Genomic DNA, 20,072 nt, shown 5'->3' on the forward strand with positions numbered 1-20,072 from the left:
CTTATAAATTGCCATGTGTCAAAATCATGGTTCTGTAATTGCTAAAGCATGATATGTCAGGTTATTTGAATCTAATTACATTTGAAGTAATTGTGACCACAAAGCATCTTTTCTCACACGAAGAGCTGTACATCATTTGAAATTACTCAAACGATGTCTTGATCTGAAGCATAAATCCCAGGTACTTAATGTTTTTAATAATATGGTGCCACTGCAGAGGTTGGGGGCGGTGGGAAAGGAAAAAAAAGAATAGGGAGGGGGAGAGATTGACCTAAACTGGCAAGTGACTTGCTCCGCAGCTTTTACTTAGGAAAAATTGGGGGAAAATCCTGCCTCCCAATTGTACCAAACAATTTTTGACCAGTAAAATATTTTCCTATAGTCAATGTCCTGGCATACATACTGAGTCTGATTAATAGGCAGTTTGCTCTTGCCTTTAGTTTAAATATGATCAAGTAGTCAAGGCTTTCTACCAGAGAACCAGTTAATGTGTACATAAGCTACAGAAGTCAGACTATTAAGCTATTGTTTTTTTTAAAGATCCGTGGTTTCCTACTAATGTTTCTTAGAACATTTGTCTAAAAACAAGTTAAAATCCAAGTTCAGATCTCAAGTTCTTTTAACCATTGGATTTTTACAGTTGAAATAACATGTAGCCAGCAGACACATAGCCAAAAAATTGCTTTGGACACAAACTTGCTTTGTATAATCTGTAGAAATCCTACTTGTCTGGGGAAAAAAAATGTAATCCCTTATTTATGATAAGGTCCAAACTTTTGGACTTGCTATTTTTTTTTTTAATCTGATCTGAAAATCTTGCATTCATTTCCCGATGCTTTCAGATTTGATTTCAAGATTTGATTAGCGACTTTTATTAAAGGAGTGAACAACCGGCTTGGCCTGTTGAAATAAATTGGACATGCATTTTGTGAGGCCTGAGCTGGGATCCACATTGGCCTGGGAATGGAGGCCAGAAGAAGGATATCTATTATTTTTAATCAATTTTATATTCAAGATATTTTTACTAATGAAAAATTTTCAAGGGCAAATAAAAATGCGTCTGTCCCGGTTCTAGTTTGTTCGGAGAGGGTGAGGACTGGCAGGGGATGAAGGGATGCTGAAGGGATGCAGGGCTAGGCCTGACCCCCAGGTCCCCAGGCCTGTGACACTGAACTACGGAAGCCCGCTGGGGGCGCTTCGCGGAAGTCGCTTCGCCGGAGGGCGTGCGCGGCCGCTCGGCGCGGCCCGTCATTGGCTGCCGACATGGGACTTCCGCCAGCAGCAGCCGCTCGGATTGGCAGCGGCGCTAGAGAGGCGTGCCCCGACTGTGATGGACGCTTCCGTAGTCCCGCCTCTTCCGCTCCTCGTCTTGACCTTCCTGCCGCGGCCCGCGCGTGACCCGACTGTGTCGCTTCCTGGTGGTTCGACCCGGCCGGAGACCCTCGCGACATCATGGTGGCCTACTGGCGACAGGCAGGGCTCAGGTGAGCCGGGGCCACGGAAGAGATGGAGGGAGAGACAGACGGACGGCCGTCCGACGCAGGGGGGGGGTCCCCCGACGGGACGGGGTCAAAGGTCACGGGGTCGGGGTCAAAGGTCACGGGTTGTTGCCTTTGGGTGCTAGGGGATTTGGGGGTCCTTCTCGTGGATCAGGGTGTGCTTGCAGCCCCGGGGATCACCTCTGCACCCCTGGACTCTTCCCCCCCCTCACCCCCTGTGTCCCTTAGCAATTCTGGGTGCAGAGCTTCCCTTGCACCCCAGTGCAGGGGAGATCCCCCCAAAATGGGAGCCCCCCGCATTGGGGTGTTGTTCAGTTGCACCAGGTGCTCGCCTGCTGCAAGGGCACCTCTACTTGCCCAGGCATGCGTCCTGGTTTTCACACCTGCCCGCCCACTGCAGGCCTAGCGCCCACTGGCTCATGCATCCTGTCTGGCTGTTTTGTCTTTTTGGGGTGTTTTTGCAGGCTGGGTGGGTGGGGGTGTCTCTTTCTGCAGGAGAACCAGCTTGCTGCTCACCGTCGCCTGCCCAGCGGTTCGGGCACATCGAGAGTGGAAACTGTCCCCCTCGTGCCTGCCAGGGCCCCCACTTTGAAGCCTAAGCCACGGCCATCGCACCCACATGCACAGCACTCAGGCAGGACGAGGACACACGCACACTTGAGCTTTGGAAAGTGTAGGAAGTGCAGTGGAAGGGGAATGAAGGCTTCCATGTGCACTGAAACAGCTCTCCGGGCAATATTTTTCCCTGGAATGAGTTGAGGTGTAAAGGCTCTTGCCCTCCAGAGTCCATAAAAAGCCCTTTGGGAATGAACCCTTCTCAAGGGCACTTTTCAATACCTGTTTGCTCAATCTGTGCCTTCTATTTATTTGATTGATGGGTTGATTGTCAGATTTTAGCCACACTCTGCCATGCTCTGGACTCTGGGATCACTCCTGGCAAGACCGAGGGCCCCTCTGCCTATTCACTGTGCTATCCCTTCCACCCCAATGCCTTTGATTTTAAGTTCATATCTGTTAGCGAAAGAAGAACCAACAGCCAAAGAACAGCCATCCCATCACTAATTCAGACTTTATTCCATTTCCAAGAGCTTCCCTTGGACTCCCATCATTTTCAAGTTCAGTTCTAGAGTTCATCAAAACAGAATTAAAAGTGGGGGGGAAGAACCAAATCCGAATAGCATTACCCAGTCTGCCTGGGTCCCTCAGGAGTAACTGCTGGTCTAACTTTTCCCTGTGTCTCCTTTTCTCCCAGCTACATCCGCTACTCCCAGATCTGTGCCAAAGCTGTACGGGATGCCCTGAAGACAGAGTTCAAGGCCAACGCTGAGAAGACAGCAGGCAGCAGCGTGAAAATTGTGAAAGTGAAAAAGGAATGAGAGGTGAGCAAGTGGCCAATAGTATGAGGTTCCATTTCCAAACCACCCATTTAGCTTGGAGAGGAGCCCACTGGGGCAGGATGGCAGAATTGTCTGGGCCTGTGACAAGCAGGTGTGCTGGGCACCTTGGCAGTGCTTAGGGAAGAGCACCTTGTCTGGATTAAACCTGTCTGTCGGCCCAAAATCAGGACAGACACCCCACTTATAAAATGAGTGTTGCAGGCCAGAGAGCTAGCACAGCGGTAGGACATTTGCCTTGCACGCTGCCAACCTGGGATGGCCTAGATTTGATTCCCAGCATCCCATGTGGTCCCCAAACTTGCCAGGAGTAACCCTTGAGCACTACCCGGGTATGGCCCAAAAACCAAAAAGTAAAAAATTAAAAAAGAATAATAAACTAAATATATAAGGGCCGGAGAGATAGCACAGCAGTAGAGCATTGGCCTTGCACACGGCCGTTTCAGGAAGGATGATAGTTTGAATCCCGGCATCCCATGTGGTCCCCTGTGCCTGCCAGGGGCAATTTCTGAGCTCAGAGCCAGTGTCCACCTCTGGGTGTGACCCAAAAAACAAAAAGTAAAATAAATAACCACCACCACAAGAAAAATAAATAAAATGACTTGCCTTGTATAACAACAAATCAGAAGCACGAAGAATTACATTGTGTGTCTACCGTGTCCATATCTGCACATGTTCTCTGAAGCCAACTGCTTCGGGGTAAAGGGCTGCCAGCACAGCCCAGGGTCCTACCGTCTTTGGCTGTAGTCACGCTTGGACAGCCCCTGCACAAAGTGCTTGTTTTTGTTAAGTGTGTTGGGCATATCAGAGTGTTTCGGACATTTTCCTTCTCCAGACATGTTGGCAATATATAAAGTCAGACCCTGTGCATAAAAGACATTTCCATACAGTTGATTTTTTTTGTTTGGTTGGTTTTTTTGTTTTTATTTTTGAACCACACCCGGTGGCACTCGGGTTATTCCCGGCTCTTTGCACAGAAATCACTCTTGGCAGGCTTCAGGGACCATATGGGATGCCGGGCATCGAACCTGCATCCATTTTGGGTCTGCCACTTACAAGGCAAACGCCCTACCACTGTGTATATCTCAGGCTTAGTTGATAAATTTAGACATGGGTGCTCTAACTTCTCAGAGTGACGAGCTTTCTGAAACCCTTTTCTTTGGCATCTTTAATTTGGAGATAAGCAAATTACCAGACTTTTTTCCCTAGATTTCCCTTTTTTTGCTTTTGTTAAAAGACTCCAGACGCACTGCAGCAAGGCAGCATGATAAATATTGATTCATTTTGGTAGTATCTAGGAGCAGTTTACTTTTTGGAACTCCCCTCCACGAAACACTTCTCATTTTCATTTTGAGTCAGTCAATATTTTATTACAAGTCTGCAGACACAGTGTTTTAAATAAAACCCCTTTTCTAGGGGCTGTGTCTAGATTCCTACTTCTGAGTGATGAGGCCTAGTTTCATGTGGGTTTTGAACAATGAACCCAGCTGAGAACATGGAGATGCATGGCCATGGCTGCCTGCTTTGACCTTGGGATTTAGAGGACACCTCCCCTCTCCATAGGTGGCTGACTGTATTTTGAAGCCAGCTCTTCTCTTATCAAGCTAGGCCTGCTTTGGGTTTTTAGCTCTGGAAGAAGTGATGACCGAGTGGGTGGCTGAAGGAGTTACTGGTCCTACTTGCTCAAGTCCAAGATGGAAGAAAACACATAAAAGGTCTAGCAACTGTTAAGTTTTCCTTTTTTCTCTCCTAGAGCCTGACAAAAGCTTGAAATGCAGCTGTTTACCAGGCTGAAGATTATTGAGCACCTGATGTCTCGATTGGAAGCAATTTGGTTCCTTTAGTCTTGTTCACAGATTCGACAATGCCAATAAATTGACTGTGATTCACTCCTGCTCTTGGTTATTGTGTCCTTTAGCCGTTGTCTTCCTATGACCTTCGTAGGGTCAAATGCCTAATCTCAGGAGCCAGAAAGATAGCGTGGAGGCATGCCAGAAGGACAGTGGTTCCAATCCCAGCATTCCACATGGTCCCCTGAGCCCTGCCAGGAGTAACCCCTGAGTGCTACAGGGTGTGACCCCCCCCCCCCAAAAAAAAAAGCCTGATCCCACCCCTAGAAGCAGGGCAGGGGGAGGGAAGATGGAATATGAGGTGGCCAGAGGGGCACAGAACATTTTCTTTCGTCACATGATTCAACAAAATGAAGCTTATTGCCACTTCTCCGCACCGCCCGCCAGCAGAAGTTACACTGGGATGGATGGTCAGTCCCTGGTGTGGTACTTGGCATCTCAGCCATTTGTGCCAGCTGCAGGTCTCTTTTGGGTGGTGCCTCTGAGTCTCCGAGGAAAAGAATTAACTGGGCACACAGATGAGGAAAACATAATAAATTGCTCTCATTTTTTATTTTATTGTGCCATCAAGACCATAGAGGAGAAACTATTCATGTTGGAATTAATCTAAGTGCAAAGTGCTTTCCGTGGTTTTAATAAGTGATTTTTTATATTCTGGTGAATATTTCTCTGAGGAAACGAGGCAGAATTTATCCATTCACTTGCTTTTCCGGTAGGCGGGCAAACTGAAACTAAGATCTTAAGACCCCAACTGTAGTATTGGATGTAATGGAAGACACAGGTTGGGGGATGTCTGGTGATTTCATTTAATATTTAGGGATCAAATTGGAAACCCTTGACCAAATAAAGCAGCACCACAAAGCTAAGGACTTAGCTGGAGCTGTTTAGGGGGATCAACACAGTAAGCAGTGGCTGGCTGGGTCTTAGGAGGCTTTGAAAATGGCATGGTCAGCATTTCTGGGCCTATGCATGGCTTTGTTGTATTCACACGAGTTCAGAGCCCCCACCCCCCACCCCCCATCAAAAGGAAGGGTCCTGGGAAGCATCTTTCATTCTGGAGACAGGAATAAGAGAACCAGAAGCCTGTCACTGATAGAGCCAAGGGCTGGGTTTTCGGAGCTTAGTAATGAAGAGATGTCATTTGTTTAGGGAGCAGATGGGCTCATTAGAGGTGAGAACTGGGAGCAAGGCTGGTGAGAGGGAAAGGATAAAAGTCACCAAGTAGAAGACATCAAACCATCCAGCAGCAATTCTTGCAGACCAATTCATGGATAGGGTGCAGATGGGATGGGGCCCATCTGATAGAAGAGAACTTCCAACTCTAGGGGCTAATTTAAACATTTGTCTTCACTTGGACAAGCTTGAGAAGGGTCATTTCTTCCTGGAATCTCTGAAGCCAAGGTCACCCTAACAACCATAGGCATTCTTAGGAGCCCTTGAAAGCCGGGCGGACACCTTGCGTGCTGGATTGAGTGTTTGGTTTTGTTGGAATATTTCTACACACCGCAGAGCAGGGCCTGCGAGCTCCATTGTGCAATATTCCTACCACTCAGCCCACTACTGCTTGGTGTTCCCAAGAAAAGGCCTTTATTTAGCTCGAAGCCCGAGCAATTTAGCCATTTTGTATTGAATTTCTTTGCCATTTAGTGATTCCCATTGAGAAAACAAAAATCTTGACAGTAATCTAAATCAGTGGGTTTGTTAGTTTGCTTTTTTGCAGACTTATCCATTCCTGGCCTTTTTCTTTTTTTTTTAATTGCTTTTTTTGGATTTGCAAAGGAGTGCTAGAAGCAGCAAGTGTACAATTGCATTTATTAATCCCAGATTAGAAGTCATTTTTAGCCTGCAGGGATAGGTAAGAATGTCACAAGGGATATTATATTATCTATATATATTATCATCTTTATAGATGATAGGTAAGGTAGGTAGATAGATAGAGAGGTAGGTAGATAGATAGAGAGAGCGAGAGATAGATAGATAGATAGATAGATAGATAGATAGATAGATAGATAGATAGATAGATGATAGATAGATAGATATGCTTCTGGGGATCCCTGTGGGATTGAACTTGGACCAACCAACTGCAAGGCAAGTGCCCTCCTGCTGTTCTATGGCATATGCTCCGTCCCCCCAGGTGCATTTTCTTAAATGTGCTTCACTCTTATTGAACTGGAAGATGAGAAAACACCTTTGTGGCTGTGTGCATTGGGCCTGGCCCTAGTAGATCTCAGTTCTTAATCCCTGGAACATCCAGGGAAGGGGGAGATCCAGGGTGCTGGGGGTGGAAGCAGTGGGTCAGTGGCCCACTGAAGTGATTGATTGGGAGCTTGTTCTGAAAGATCCTGAGATGGGTAGTCAGAAGATGGGGAGAAGATGGGGTAATTTGATGACCCTCCCATGTGGCCGTCCTGTAATGGGGGCAGATGAGATGGTGTAGCATGTCATCATGCAAACATTGATGGCAACTTCAGCAAATTAATTTGAACTGATAAAGTTCCCTGATGAGAGAGTGCCCCCCCCCCCCCACACACACCCAAATCGGCTGATGAATTCCTGCCTCGAGAACTGCCCTGTGGCCTTTTTCTGAAAGAGCAGGGAGGCAAGAAGCATTTTCAGAGGTAATTACTGGATAAAAGTGAAAGGTCATTTCAAAATAGCCTTTTGAAAAGGAAAGCCAAGATGATTATTAATGAGTTCCCAGAAACCTAACACTAATAAGGAACTTAGATTACACACGCTGGCATAGGTGTGGGGGTGAGTGGGGAGGTGGTAGGAGAGGGTTGAAGGCTCTTGAATCAAGGTCCGAGAATGGAAGTTCTTTGATGGTTTTGAATTTAGGGTCTGAATTTCCTTTTATTTGGGGGGTGGGCAGAGAGGCATACCTGGCTGTGCATAGGCGTAACTCCTAACTCTGCACTCAGAATTAATCTTGGTGGTACTCAGGGGGTTATATGAGATGCTGAGATCGAACCTGGCATGGCCGCATGCAAAGGCAAATTCCCTCCCCACCGTGCCATCTCTGTAGCTCCTGGCCTGGCATTTTCTGCTCAGTCTTCCCCGACCCCTTCCAGTCCTCCAGTTCCCATTAGCACTGCCTGAGGCCCACAACACCACACGATGTACCAGCAACTCTAGGGTACCCTGCCACAGAAAGCTGACAAAAGCTGCCCTCCTGCCAGTTAAATGCCCTGGCCTTTGGTGAGGCAGCAAGTTCAGAAGGTGGGTGCCAAGCGACTTCAAGGGAGCACTGTTGCCTGTCCCCCAGGACCCTGCTGTGCTGCTGAAGAGCTCACCAGACCCCTGACTCCCCACCCCCCACTGTCCCCAAGAGGCCATCCCATCTTGTGCAAAGAGTGAGGAAGAAGGCAGGTGTGCCCATGAGTGCCCACAAAAGCTTAATGCCCCGCAGAGCTGCAGTGCCAACCGGGCAGAGGCGACCACAGCTCAGAAGCATATGTGAGTGACCCCACTGCCCCCCACTGTCCCTTGCTCCCCTCAAGATTCCAAGCTCTGCATCCCCCCCAACGCCTCTCCAGGCTCATCCAGCACAGCTCTGGCATCTTGGAACTGTTGGTACTCGGACACCAGGTCATGGATGTTGCCTTCGGCTTCCACGAACTCGCCCACATCCATCCCTCGCCCGTTGTACCAGTGCACAAAGGCCTTCTCTTGAACATGGCTGAGAACTGCTCGGAGACACGGGAGAACAGCTCCTGGTATGGCTCGTGTTATTGCCGATGAAGGTGGCAGCCATGGGCAAGCCCCGGGGTGGGATGTCGCATACGGCCACCTTCACCGTTGTTGGGGATCACTCCACGAAGCAGCTGCTGTGGCGGGTCTGCACACTCAGCAGTGCTCGTTCCCACCTCCTTCATGGACATGCGGCCACGGAAGATGAGGCCACAGTCAGGTAGCGGCCACGGCGAGGAGTCACAGGCGGCCATGGCATTGCGGGCATCGAACATCTGCTGGGTGAGCTCGGCCACCGACGAGGGCACGGTAAGGCTTGGCTGCCCTGTGCCGTGAGGGGTGCGAAGCAGGGCATGAAGAAATGCAATCTGGGGAAGGGGACCATGTTCACAGCCAACTTGCGCAGGTCAGCGTTGAGTTGGCCTGGGAAGCGCCAGCGACGGTGGAGATGCCACTCATGGTCCAGCGACACCAGGTGGTTGAGGTCGCCATAAGCGGGTGTGCTGAGTTTGAGGGTGCGGAAACAGATGTCGTAGAGCGCCTCGTTGTCTATGCAGAAGCAGGCGTCGGCATTCTCCAGGAGCTGGTGCAGAGACAACACGGCGTTGTAGGGTTCCACCACTGTGTCGGACACCTTGGGTGAGGGCATGACACTGAAGGAATTAAGGATGCGGTCAGGGTATTCTTCACGGATCTTGTTCATCAGCAGCGTGCCCATGCCCGAACCCGTGCCACCGCCCAGCGAGTGCACGACCTGGAAGCCCTGCAGACAGTCGCAGGCCTCGCTCTCCCGCCGCACCACATCCAGGACCGAGTCCACCAGCTCTGCACCCTCCGTGTAGTGGCCCTTGGCCCAGTTGTTGCCAGCACCAGAGTTTCCTGAGTTGGAAGGAGGGAGTCAGGGTCATGCCATTGGAGAAGACATCAGGGTAGAGGAATTAAAGGGAAGAGAGGACCAGAAAGAGAATATGCATAGGCCAGAGAACCGAGTAGCATCGTGGAGAGGGCATGGATCTTACATGCGGCCAAACCTGGGTTTCTTCCCCGGCATCCCATATGCGGTCCCTCAAGCTTGCCAGGAGTGAACACCCTGAGCACCAGGTGGGACTGTCGACTTCAACTAAAAAACTATCCCTGGGCTTGGAGCGATAGCACAGTGAGTCGGGTAGGGCATTTGCTTCGTACTATGGCCAACTTGGGTTTGATTCCCAGCATCCCATGTGATTTCCCTGAGCCTGCCAAGAGTAATCTCTGAACACAGAGCCAGAAGTAACTCTTGAGCACTGCCGGGTGTCGGCCCAAAAACCAAACCCAAAACCTCTGTACTCTCTACAGAGGACAGCGACACTTGCCTTGCATATAGCCAACTTGGGTTCAATCCTTGACATTCCAAACTTAGGGTCCTCTGAGTACCGTCATTCTGTGGCTCCCAAAGAAAGAAATTACAGAGACAAGAGCTCTGCTAGCAGCCAGCTTCGCTAATGGGTGGAACCTTCCAGAACAAAACTTACCATGAACAAAACACTATCAGGTTGGAAGCGGGCTCCCAGCTTGCTGGACCGGATGCTGTCCATGGTCCCGGGTTCCAGGTAACTAGCACTGCTCGAGGCACATACTTCTTACCTGGGCACGGAGACCAGCAAAAGTTGGCAAACTAACCTTTGTCAATGAGCCCAAGAGTCTCCCCGTCCCCACAGTGCCCTAAGGGCGTGGGGGCCCAGTCAGGGCCTCGAGGTGCTGGGGACAGGCTCCACTTCCTGCCAAATGCCTAAAGTTGGTGTGCCAGGTCATTTCACAACCACACACATCAACCCCACTCGCTCTTGCTTCTTTCTCAGACTCCCCCTGCAAACTCAGCTCTCTGCCACGTTTTGAGGCTTCCCCTACCATGGGCCTCATTGTAGTACACGCTGATCCGCTCCAGCTGCAGGGCACAGTCCCCCGCCGTAGCTCCCCAGTTCGTTGATCCCGTGCTCCTCGCCGATCACCTCCCCAGAACTACATGAAAACAGGGTAGGACAGAACCCACAAAAAGACAGGAAGTCAGAACAGGTGGGTGTGGGAAGGCAGACACCCAGCCTGAGACCTCCCTGGAGCCCTCCCTAAGTTTCCATCTTACAGGGCCACCTGCCCTCCACCACTATGCAGAAGGCCCAGGAGACATACACCAGGCCCCACTCCTTCCACAAGCCACATTTGATATTGATCTTCTGGCATACAGACCACACTCCAAGTCAAAAACTGTCTGGACAATTTTATTTTATTTTATTTTATTATTTATTTATTTTTGGTTTTTGGGCCACACCCGGCAGTGCTCAGAGGTTACTCCTGGCTCCGTGTTCAGAGATCAATCCTGGCAGGCTCATGGGACCATATGGGATGCTGGGGATCGAACCCGGGTCCATCCTGGGTCGGCCATGTGCAAAGCAAACACCCTTCCCCTGTGCTATCTCTCAGACCCTGGACAATTTTTTACAATAGCCCCAGCATTTCCAAATTTTGCTGTTCCGTGCTGCAAGCTAGGCAGGCAGAGGGCGAACCCCCTAAAATGGAAAGAGGCCCAATTCTTCAGTGATTTCATAATAATATCTTGTTTTACTTTAGAGACCTATTTTACTGTCTTCTCTATGCACTTTGGTGCAACATGCATTTTGAATGAACTTAGGCACAACCTAAGAGCAGAGTCCTTATTGTCTTAGTACTCAGAGACGACTAGATTCTGAAGCCCATCTACAGGATTTGTGAATGCAGATCTCTGAGAGGCTGACGACATGGAAGCATAGGATGTGCCACTTTTTGCTGCCATGAAGAAGCATATAGCAAAGCACAGTGGGACAAGATTCGTTGATGTCCCAATCCCCAAAGACCCATTTCCAGTCTCAGGGCCTTTCGGCTCTGACCACGGTCTTATAAACAAGGCTCCATGGTAGGGCGTTTGTCTTGCACACGGCCAACCCAGGACAGACCCTGGTTTGATCCCCAGCATCCCATCTGGTCCCCCAAGCCTGCCAGGGGCTATTTCTGAGTGCAGAGCCAGGAATAACCTCTGAGCGCTACCTGGTGTGGCTCAAAAACCAAAAAAAAAAAAATATATATATATATATATATATGTATATATATATGTAGGTGTACCTATCTGATATATATATACATATATATATAAAGACTTCATTGTATTATTATATTATTGTAAATATATTTATTTTTGGGAGGGGTTTTTAGGCCACATCCGGCGTTGCTCAGGGGTTACTCCTGGCTGTCTGCTCAGAAATAGCTCCTGGCAGGCACGGGGGACCATATAGGACACCAGGATTCGAACCAACCACCTTTGATCCTGGATCGGCTGCTTGCAAGGCAAACGCCGCTGTGCTATCTCTTCGGGTCCCGAAAATATATTTATTAATATAAATCAATATTATTTACTATCAATTACCAGCTGTGATCAGGGTAGATTTAAAACATTTTAGGTTTTGTGACCTGGCAAATGAACTTCTCACAGCCCCGATAGTGCAAGGCCACTGAGCTGTTATCTGACCTGCTCTCCCCTCTTATCTCTGAGGTCTGGTTAGAAAGGGCTTATCTGTACAGTTGAGGGGGGGCGAGGGAGGGGGAAGCCCTGTCCACAACCAGGCGGTCCTGCCATGTTTTCAGATCAGCCAGCGAGACCAAGCTCTCCCTGACCACATGCACAAGGCTGCTGGGTTCCCAGGTGCCCCTGTGCTGGGGAGTGGCCAGAGGAACGTGGGTCGCTATGTACCAGAGGTGGGAAAGGAGGGGGCGGCCCAAAGGTTGGGAGGTCTCAGTTTCAGGCCCCACCATGTCCTTAGCAGTTTCCTCAGGTCTTTTTCCTATAGTGCTCAATGGGCTACTCCTGGCTCTTTGCTCAGGACTCACTACTGACTGACTCTGTGCTCAAAAACCACTCCATTTTGTTTCTGTTTTTGTTTTTGTGTCACACCCGGCAGCACTCAGGGGCTACTCCTGGCCCTATGCTCAGATATTGCTTCTGGCAACTCGGGGGACCATATGGGATGCCGGATTCGAACTACCGCCTTTCTGCATGCAAGGCAAATGCTCTACCTCCATGCTATCTCTCCGCGCCCCCCCCCTTTTTTTTTTAATTTTTGGGCTACATTTGGCAGTGGCACTCAGGGATTACTCCTGGCTCTGCACTCAGGGATTACTCCTGGCTCTGCACTCAGAAAATGGTCCTGGCAGCCTCCAGAACCATATGGAATGCCAAGAATTGAACGCAGGTCCATCCTGGGCTGGCTGCACACAAGGCAAATGCCCTACCACTGTGCTATCTCTCTGGCCCCTCAAGGATCACTCCTGACTCTACTCAATACTCACTCGTGATTCTGTTCTCAGGGCTCACTACTGGCTCTGTGCTCAGGCTCATTCCTACAGTGTTCAAACTGGGCAGGAGATCGGTCAGGACCAACTGCATGCAAGGCAAGTGTCTTGAGGTATGTCCTAGTTCCCCAAAGACTAAAAACATTTCTCACAAGTGCAAACAGCAACAGGTTCATTGTGCTCACTTTTGCACTCATTGTGTATCAGTCTGGAAACAGAGCCTGTCTCTCATTCCATAAATTTGCCAACTAAATCGGTGCATTCCAAAGACACAGCGGGGTGTGTGTGTAAAAATCATTATATTTGAGAATGCGTCTTTTAATCCTGCTATGATGCAGAGCCTCATTTGGGATTACCTCTTTAATTTTCTCTGGTTTGCCAAATAAACCAGTAGGGTTTGGGTGAGATTTGTTTGTTTGTTTGTTTTGCTTTGTTCTCGGGATTTTTTTTAGGGGGTGGGCCACATCTTGTAGTGCTCAAAGGTTATTCTTGATTCTATTCTCAGGGATCACTTCTTAAAAAGAACCATATGGAAGGGACCATATAGGATACCGAGGATCAAACCCACATTGGTTGCATGCAAGGTAAATGCCCTCCCCACTGTACTATGGTTCTGGCCCTAACAGTAGATTTTCATAGTTTTACTTTATAACCAACAGAGCAGAGAAGGAATCCTCAGTGAAATAAAGTATTCTCATCTATACATGGACAGACATGGAAACTATGATGCTGAGTGGAATAAGCCAGAGGGAGAGAGACAGACACAGTCTAACTCATCTGTGGGATTTAAGAAAAATTAAAGACATTATTGTAGGGGCTGGAGAGATAGCATGGAGGTAAGGCGTTTGCCTTTCATGCAGAAGGTCGGTGGTTTGAATCCTGGCATCCCATATGGTCCCCTGAGCTTGCCAGGAGCAATTTCTGAGCATAGAGCTAGGAGTGACCCCTGAGCGCCTTCAGGTGTGACCCAAAAACCAAAAAACAAAAACACATTATTGTAATAATACCCAGAGACAATAGAGATGAGGCCTAGAGGAACCAACCCATGGTATGAAGCTTCTCACAGAGTGGTGAGTGTAGTTAGAGAAATAACTACTCTGATAGCTATCAGACAATGGTAGTGAGGAGAGAAATAGAATGCCTGACTCGAATACAGGCAGGGGAGGGGGGAGATGGGGACAATGGTGGTGCAAAAGTCGCACTGGTGAAGGGGGGTGTTCTTTTTTATGACTGAACCCCAACTAAAAGCATGTTTGTAATCATGGTGCTTAAATAGAGATATGCTTAAGCTTCTAAAAACATAAAATATTCTTAGTGGCAAACACTGATGAAAAAATTGATATTGGACATTACATGACTGAAAACCCTACAACCTTTTAACTTTATATATCTCTCACGGTAATTTAATTTTTGAAAATGATTTTGTTGGGGGCCAGAACGATAGCACAGCAGTAGTATGCCTTGCACGCTGACAACCCATGAAAGACCCGAGTTCAATTCCCTGCATTCCATATGGTTCATTGAGTCTGCCAGGGGCGATTTCTGAGCACAGATCCAGGAGTAAGCACTGAGCACCTCGAGGTGTGGCCCAAAACAAACAAACAAAAATTATTTTGTTAAAATATTTTCCCAATGGAAAAAATAAACAAAATAGTTACTCCCTTTTGGTGCAAAAAAAAAAAAAACCAAAAAACTATTTTCCCAATGGACTGGAGCTTGCTCCCCATAGGACAGTGGGTTGGGTGCTTGCTTTGCACACACCAACCGGGGTTCAAGCCCCAGCATCACATATAGTTCCCCTGAGCCCTAACAGAAGCAATTCCTGAGTACAGAGATAGGATTAATCCTTGAACACTGCTGGGTGTGGCCCAAAACCAAAAGCAAAAAAAAAAAATTTTTTTTTCCTAGAAAGCCTTGAAAAACGTTTTGAGACAAGATACTGTACTTCGATAAGAAAAGTTTACTGTTGGGGCTAGAGATCTCTCCAGAGAGATCTCCTTACAGCACAGCAGTAGGGCGTTTGCCTTGCACACAGCCCAACCAGATGGACGGTGGTTCAAATCCTGGCATCCCATATGGTCCCCTATGCCTGCCAGGAGCCAGGAGTAACCACTGAGAACTGCTGGGTGTACACTCCCCCCCCCAAAAAAAAGTCTACTGTTAAGATGGTCAAAACACAGATCCCAGAGCCTGCCAGAAATAAGCTCTGAGCATCGCTGGGTGTGGCTCAAAAAACAAAACCAAAAAAGGGAAAATGGTGGGGTGGGAGGGATAGTTCATTGGTCCAGAGCATCGGTGTGGAGCAGCTCCCTGGGGCTGGAGAGAGAGTGCAACAGTAGGGTGTTCACCTTACAGACCCAGGTTCAATCCCGGGCATCCCATATGGTCCCCGGAGCCTGCCAGGAGTGATTTCTGAGTGCAGAGCCAGGAGTAACCCCTGAGCATTGGCAGGTATGGGTCTCTGCCCCACAAAAAAAAAAAATCAATCTCCAGCTCCACATGCCCCTGTCCAAAAAACAAAATCAAAATCAAAAACAAAACAAACAAACAAACAAAAAAACCCAAAAACTCAAGTAGGGCAGCCAGAATTCTAGCACAATAAGGAAGGGTGTTTGTCTGCATGCAGTGGACCTAGGTTCAATCCCTGGATTCCCATATAATCCCTTAAGCCTGCCAGAGTCAGGAATAACCCCTGAGCACTGCCAGATGCCTCCCCCAAACAAACAAACAAACAAACAAAAAAGTCAAAGGGGCTGATGACAAATAGCACTTTAGGGGCCAGAGAGATAGCATGGAAGTAAGGTGTTTGCCTTGCATACAGAAGGATAGTGATTAAAATTCTGGCATCCCATATGGTCCCCTGAGCCTGCCAAGAGCGATTTCTGGGTGTAGAACCAGGAGGAACCCCTGAGTGCTGCAGGATGTGACCCAAAAACCAAAATAAAATAAAATAAAAATGGCAATTCTTTCAGCCTTGGCTAGTTACTTCCTTTATTTTGTTTTTGTTTGTTTTTGCTTTTTGGGATGCCGGGGATTGAACCCGGGTCTGTCCTGGGTCAGCAGTCTGTGAGGCAAACACCCTCCACTGTGCTATCACTCTGGCCCCTAGTTCCTTTATTCTTTTCTTTTTTTTTTTTTTTTTTTTGGTTTTTCAGGCCACACCCGTTTGATGCTCAGGGGTTACTCCTGGCTAAGCACTCAGAAATCGCCCCTGGCTTGGGGGGACCATATGGAATGCCAGGGGATCGAACTGCGGTCTGACCTACGCTAGCACTTGCAAGGCAGACACCTTACCTTTAGCACCACCTTGCCGGCCCCTATTTATTTATTTTTTATTAATTTAGGTTTTGGGTCCACATCCAGAAGCACTCAGGAGTTATTCCTGGCTCTACATTCAAGAATTGCTCCTGGCACGCTCAGGAGGTCATCTGGGATGCCTGGGATCCAACATGGGTTCGACCCAGGTTGATAGCGTGCAAGGCAACTCTTTCTCTTTCTCTCTTTTTCTCTTTCTCTTTCTTCTTTTTTCTCTTGTTCTTTCTTTCTTTCTTTCTTCTTTCTTTCTTTCTTTCCTTCTTTCTTTCTTTTTTCTTTATTCTCTCTTTCTTTTTCTTTCTTTCTTTCTTTCTTTCTTTCTTTCTTTTTTCTTTCTTTTTCTTTCTGTCTCTCTTTCTTGCTTTCTTTCTTTTTTCTTTCTCTTTCTTTTCTTTCTTTCTTCTTTCTTTCTTTCTTTCTTTCTTTCTTTCTTTCTTTCTTTCTTCTTTCTTTCTTTCTTTCTTTCTTTATTCTTTCTTTCTTTCCTCTTTCTTTCTTTTTTCTTTTTCTTTCTTTCTTTCTTTCTTTCTTTCTTTCTTCTTTCTTTCTTTCTTTCTTTCTTTATTCTTTCTTTCTTTCCTCTTTCTTTCTTTTTTCTTTTTCTTTCTTTCTTTCTTTCTTTCTTTCTTTCTTTCTTTCTTTCTTTCTTTCTTTCTTTCTTTCTTTCTTTCTGTCACACCCGGCAGCGCTCAGGGGTTCCTCCTGGCTCTATGCTCAGAAATTGCTCCTGGCAGGCTCCAGGGACCATATGGGATGCCAGGATTCAAACCATCGTCCTTCTGCATGCAAGGCAAATGCCCTACCTCCAAGCTATCTCTCTGGCCCCTAGGTCCTTTATTTCTAAGGGCATAACTCATAAACCCACAGTTAAGCAAGTGTCTAAAATCAATGAGGCTGATGTGTCCCCTGACTCTTTTCTGCCTAGCAACCACAGTGACCCAGGGCCAGCAACACTTAGTCTTGTCTCCTCACCTTGGCTCCAATCTGGTTCCCACACTGGCCGATCTGAATGTGGACGATTTCCCTCATCCTTGCTCTCGTCTGAGTGCTCCTTCTAAGAGATGCTGTCACCTCGGCCTCTGGAGCCCCTGTACCCCAAGTCCCTTTGAGAGCCCAGCTGAGCAGGGTATGCCCCGCCCCAGCCCCTCTGTGGTCATGGTCAAGAGATTTCCTCCCTTTCCCCCTGTGGACTCTGCCTGTTCATTTCCTGTGGTGGGGACCCTCCCATCTGCGGGTGTGAGCAATGTGGGGGGGGGTGGAGCTGAGAGCCCACAGACACCTCTCTCAAGTCAACCAGGGGTGACCTGGAGCACAGGATGACTCCTCAATACCCCCCAAGAAACAGCCCTGGCATCCTCTGTACCCAAGAGTTCAACTGCTGTTGACCTAAGCGAGGGTCATGCTCAGGGTCTTTCCTTCTTGTGCCCTTCGGGTCTCATTGTGGCCTTTCCTTTGGTGTTGTTTTCGTTGTTTTTGGTTTCGGGTCATACTCGGTGGTGCTCAGGGGTTACTCCTGACTCTTTGTTCAGGGGTCATTCCTGTTGGTGCTCAGGGAACCACATGGGATGCTGGGGACCAAACCCAGGTTGGCCACGTGCAAGACAACACTCTATCTACTGTATGGCTCCTGCCTCTACTTTTTTGGTTGTTTGTTTATTTGTTTGTTTTTGGGCCACACCCCGAAGCATTCAGGGGTTACTCCTGGCTCTGCACTCAGAAATCACCCCAGCAGACTGGGGGACCACATGGGATGTCAGGGATCAAACCCGTGTCCATCCTGGGTTAGCCGAGTGCAAGGCAAACACCTTACCACTATGCTATTGCTCCAGTCCCTGACCTTTCCTTTTTGAGCATCGCAGGAAAGGTGAACTGAGTATTGGGGTCTCAGAGCCTGTTTCGGGGACCTAAGAAAGTCAGGTGACCCTGGTCATGCTCCCCACCAGGCCCCTCTGTCTGCCCCTTCTTGACTTCTGTCCTTTGAAAGGTGCCCCGTACCCTGTCAGCCCCCTGTGCCTGCTTGTCTAGACCATGAGCTCTCAGACCCCTCCGTGTGCCCCTCAGACCCCTCCAGACCCAGTCAGAGTCTTCCTTACTGGAGTATCCGCCTGCCCTACACCCCAGCCCAGCACCTCGAGATTTGTGCCAATGGCCTCATCCCTGCTTCATCCCCTCCTCATATGTGTTCTCACACTGCATGTTCCCACTTGCCATGTGTTCCTCCTTTGAGAGACAGCTCAAGCCCCCAAGGGCCCAGCTGGAGACAGAAGTATGTGTGGAAAGGACTGGTCAGAGCTTGGCGGTGAGTGAAAGGCCGTCTCTCTCCAGATAGGCATCTCATTTCCAGCCTTCCTGAACCTCTCAGGTCTACCTGATACCCCAAGATGTCCCATCACGGCACAGCATTGGGGGTCCACCATCCATGACCCAAACTTCTTCCCCTAGGCAGGTGTGACCCATACATTCATTGAGAAGTGAGGATTCCTCCCTATGTCCCATGTAATTGAAGAAGGGGATTGCCTCCCCAAAACTGGAGTCAAACCAACACACTGAAACCCATGTGAACGGGGTTCACCTTCTGTTATTTATTTATATTGGTTTGAGGACCACACCCAGTGGCTGACTCCTGGCTCTGCATTATGGGTTGCTAGGGACTGAACCTGATCTTCTGTATCTGGGAGAACAGTAGGATGTGTGGGTTTCTAGCCTTTGACGATTTTGTGCTAAGTGCACAAAGGGTCAGACCACATCCCCGAAGGACCCCTGAGCCATGGTGAGATGTCACAGGGGTCTTGGGTGGTGAAGAGCAAGAGGAGTTGCAGAGGGGCCCCAAAAATGTCGAGGCCAAGGAGGATCTCAGAATAGGGTGCCACCAGCGATGCGCCTGCGGGGCTGTGGCGAAAGAGCCTTTTCCTGGATGACAAGCGAATCTATTCCAGGAAGGCAGCCATGAAGATAAGGAAAACCAGTGTCACCCAGAAACCCCCAATCGTGGCTGCCAGACTTTCCCCCAGGGGGGCCCCTTGGGCATACAGAGCCCACCCCACCTTTGGGCTCAGGCAGTCTTGCTGGGAGAAAGCGGAGACCCCAGAGAGAGAGCGATCCTTGATTTCATCCGCTGCCACACAGACCCAGTCAGCTGTTGGTGAGAAGCCTCAGGAAGTGGAATTGTCACCCACGCTGGACTCAGAGGCAGGACAGTGACCACGTGACGACCAGGGGCCATCCAGAGTGACACAGTGGTGTGGGCTGAGGGCAGCATTGCACTATTTTTTGGTTTTTGGTTTGGGGGCCACACTCAGCGGTGCTCAGGGGTTGATTACTCCTGGCTCTGCGCTCAGAAATCGCTCCTGGCAGGCTCGGGGGACCATATGGGATGCCAGGATTCCAACCAACGTCCTTCTGCATGCAAGGCAAATGCCTTACCTTCATGCTATCTCTCTGGCCCCAAAGGTTATTCATTTCTTTTTTTGTTTGTTTGTTTTTGTTTTGGGGCCGCACCCAGCAGTGCTCAGGGGTTACTCCTGGCTATCTGCTCAGAAATAGCTCCGGCAGGCACAGGGGACCATATGGGACACCGGGATTTGAACCAACCACCTTAGGTCCTGGATCGGCTGCTTGCAAGGCAAACGCTGCTGTGCTATCTCTCAGGACCCGCACTGCATTCTTGAATGCAGTTTCCTCGGTGTTCCCCTCATTGAGAAAGTTCTGGAACACAGATGCTGGAGCGATCACACAGTAGGGATGGTGTTTTGCCTTGCACAAGATCCACCAGGGTTTGATCCCCGACCTCCCTAGTGCCTGCCAGGAGTGATTTCTCGTTTTTATTATTTTTTTGTTTTGTTTTTAGTTTTTATTTTGTTGAAACCATTGTGTTCTACAGAGTCCTTCATAGTTCAATTTTAGCTATACAATGAATCAGGGCCCTTCCCACCATCACTGTCAACCTCCCTCCACCAATGGCCCCAGAG

General features: G+C 48.7%; 2 protein-coding genes across 2 annotated transcripts; one reads left to right on the top strand and one right to left on the bottom strand.

The window, feature by feature from the left end:
- The first annotated feature begins 1,345 nt into the window (after positions 1-1,345).
- On the top strand, positions 1,346-4,736 carry ATP5F1E (ATP synthase F1 subunit epsilon). Its single transcript, XM_049776372.1, has 3 exons — positions 1,346-1,484; positions 2,752-2,878; positions 4,647-4,736. Exons 1-2 carry the CDS (start codon positions 1,453-1,455, stop codon positions 2,873-2,875), a joined length of 156 nt encoding a protein of 51 aa, XP_049632329.1. The 5' UTR covers positions 1,346-1,452; the 3' UTR covers positions 2,876-2,878; positions 4,647-4,736.
- Positions 4,737-8,238: 3,502 nt separating this feature from the next.
- On the bottom strand, positions 8,239-17,153 carry TUBB1 (tubulin beta 1 class VI). The gene is given in 14 exon segments (XM_049777034.1): positions 8,239-8,405; positions 8,408-8,462; positions 8,465-8,605; positions 8,607-8,641; positions 8,644-8,671; positions 8,673-8,735; positions 8,738-9,312; positions 9,945-9,954; positions 9,957-10,024; positions 10,027-10,056; positions 10,321-10,375; positions 10,377-10,421; positions 10,565-10,573; positions 17,077-17,153. Coding segments are annotated over 14 exon segments (1,338 nt in total). The 5' UTR covers positions 17,134-17,153.
- Positions 17,154-20,072: the final 2,919 nt, after the last annotated feature.

Source organism: Suncus etruscus, chromosome 7, assembly GCF_024139225.1.
Source record: "Suncus etruscus isolate mSunEtr1 chromosome 7, mSunEtr1.pri.cur, whole genome shotgun sequence".
Lineage (NCBI taxonomy): Eukaryota > Metazoa > Chordata > Mammalia > Eulipotyphla > Soricidae > Suncus > Suncus etruscus.

Coding starts and splice junctions, on each gene's coding strand:
- ATP5F1E (XM_049776372.1), top strand. CDS start 1,453: ATGGTGGCCTACTGGCGACAGGCAGGGCTCAG. Junction 1,485..2,751: donor TGGCGACAGGCAGGGCTCAG/GTGAGCCGGGGC, acceptor CTTTTCTCCCAG/CTACATCCGCTACTCCCAGA.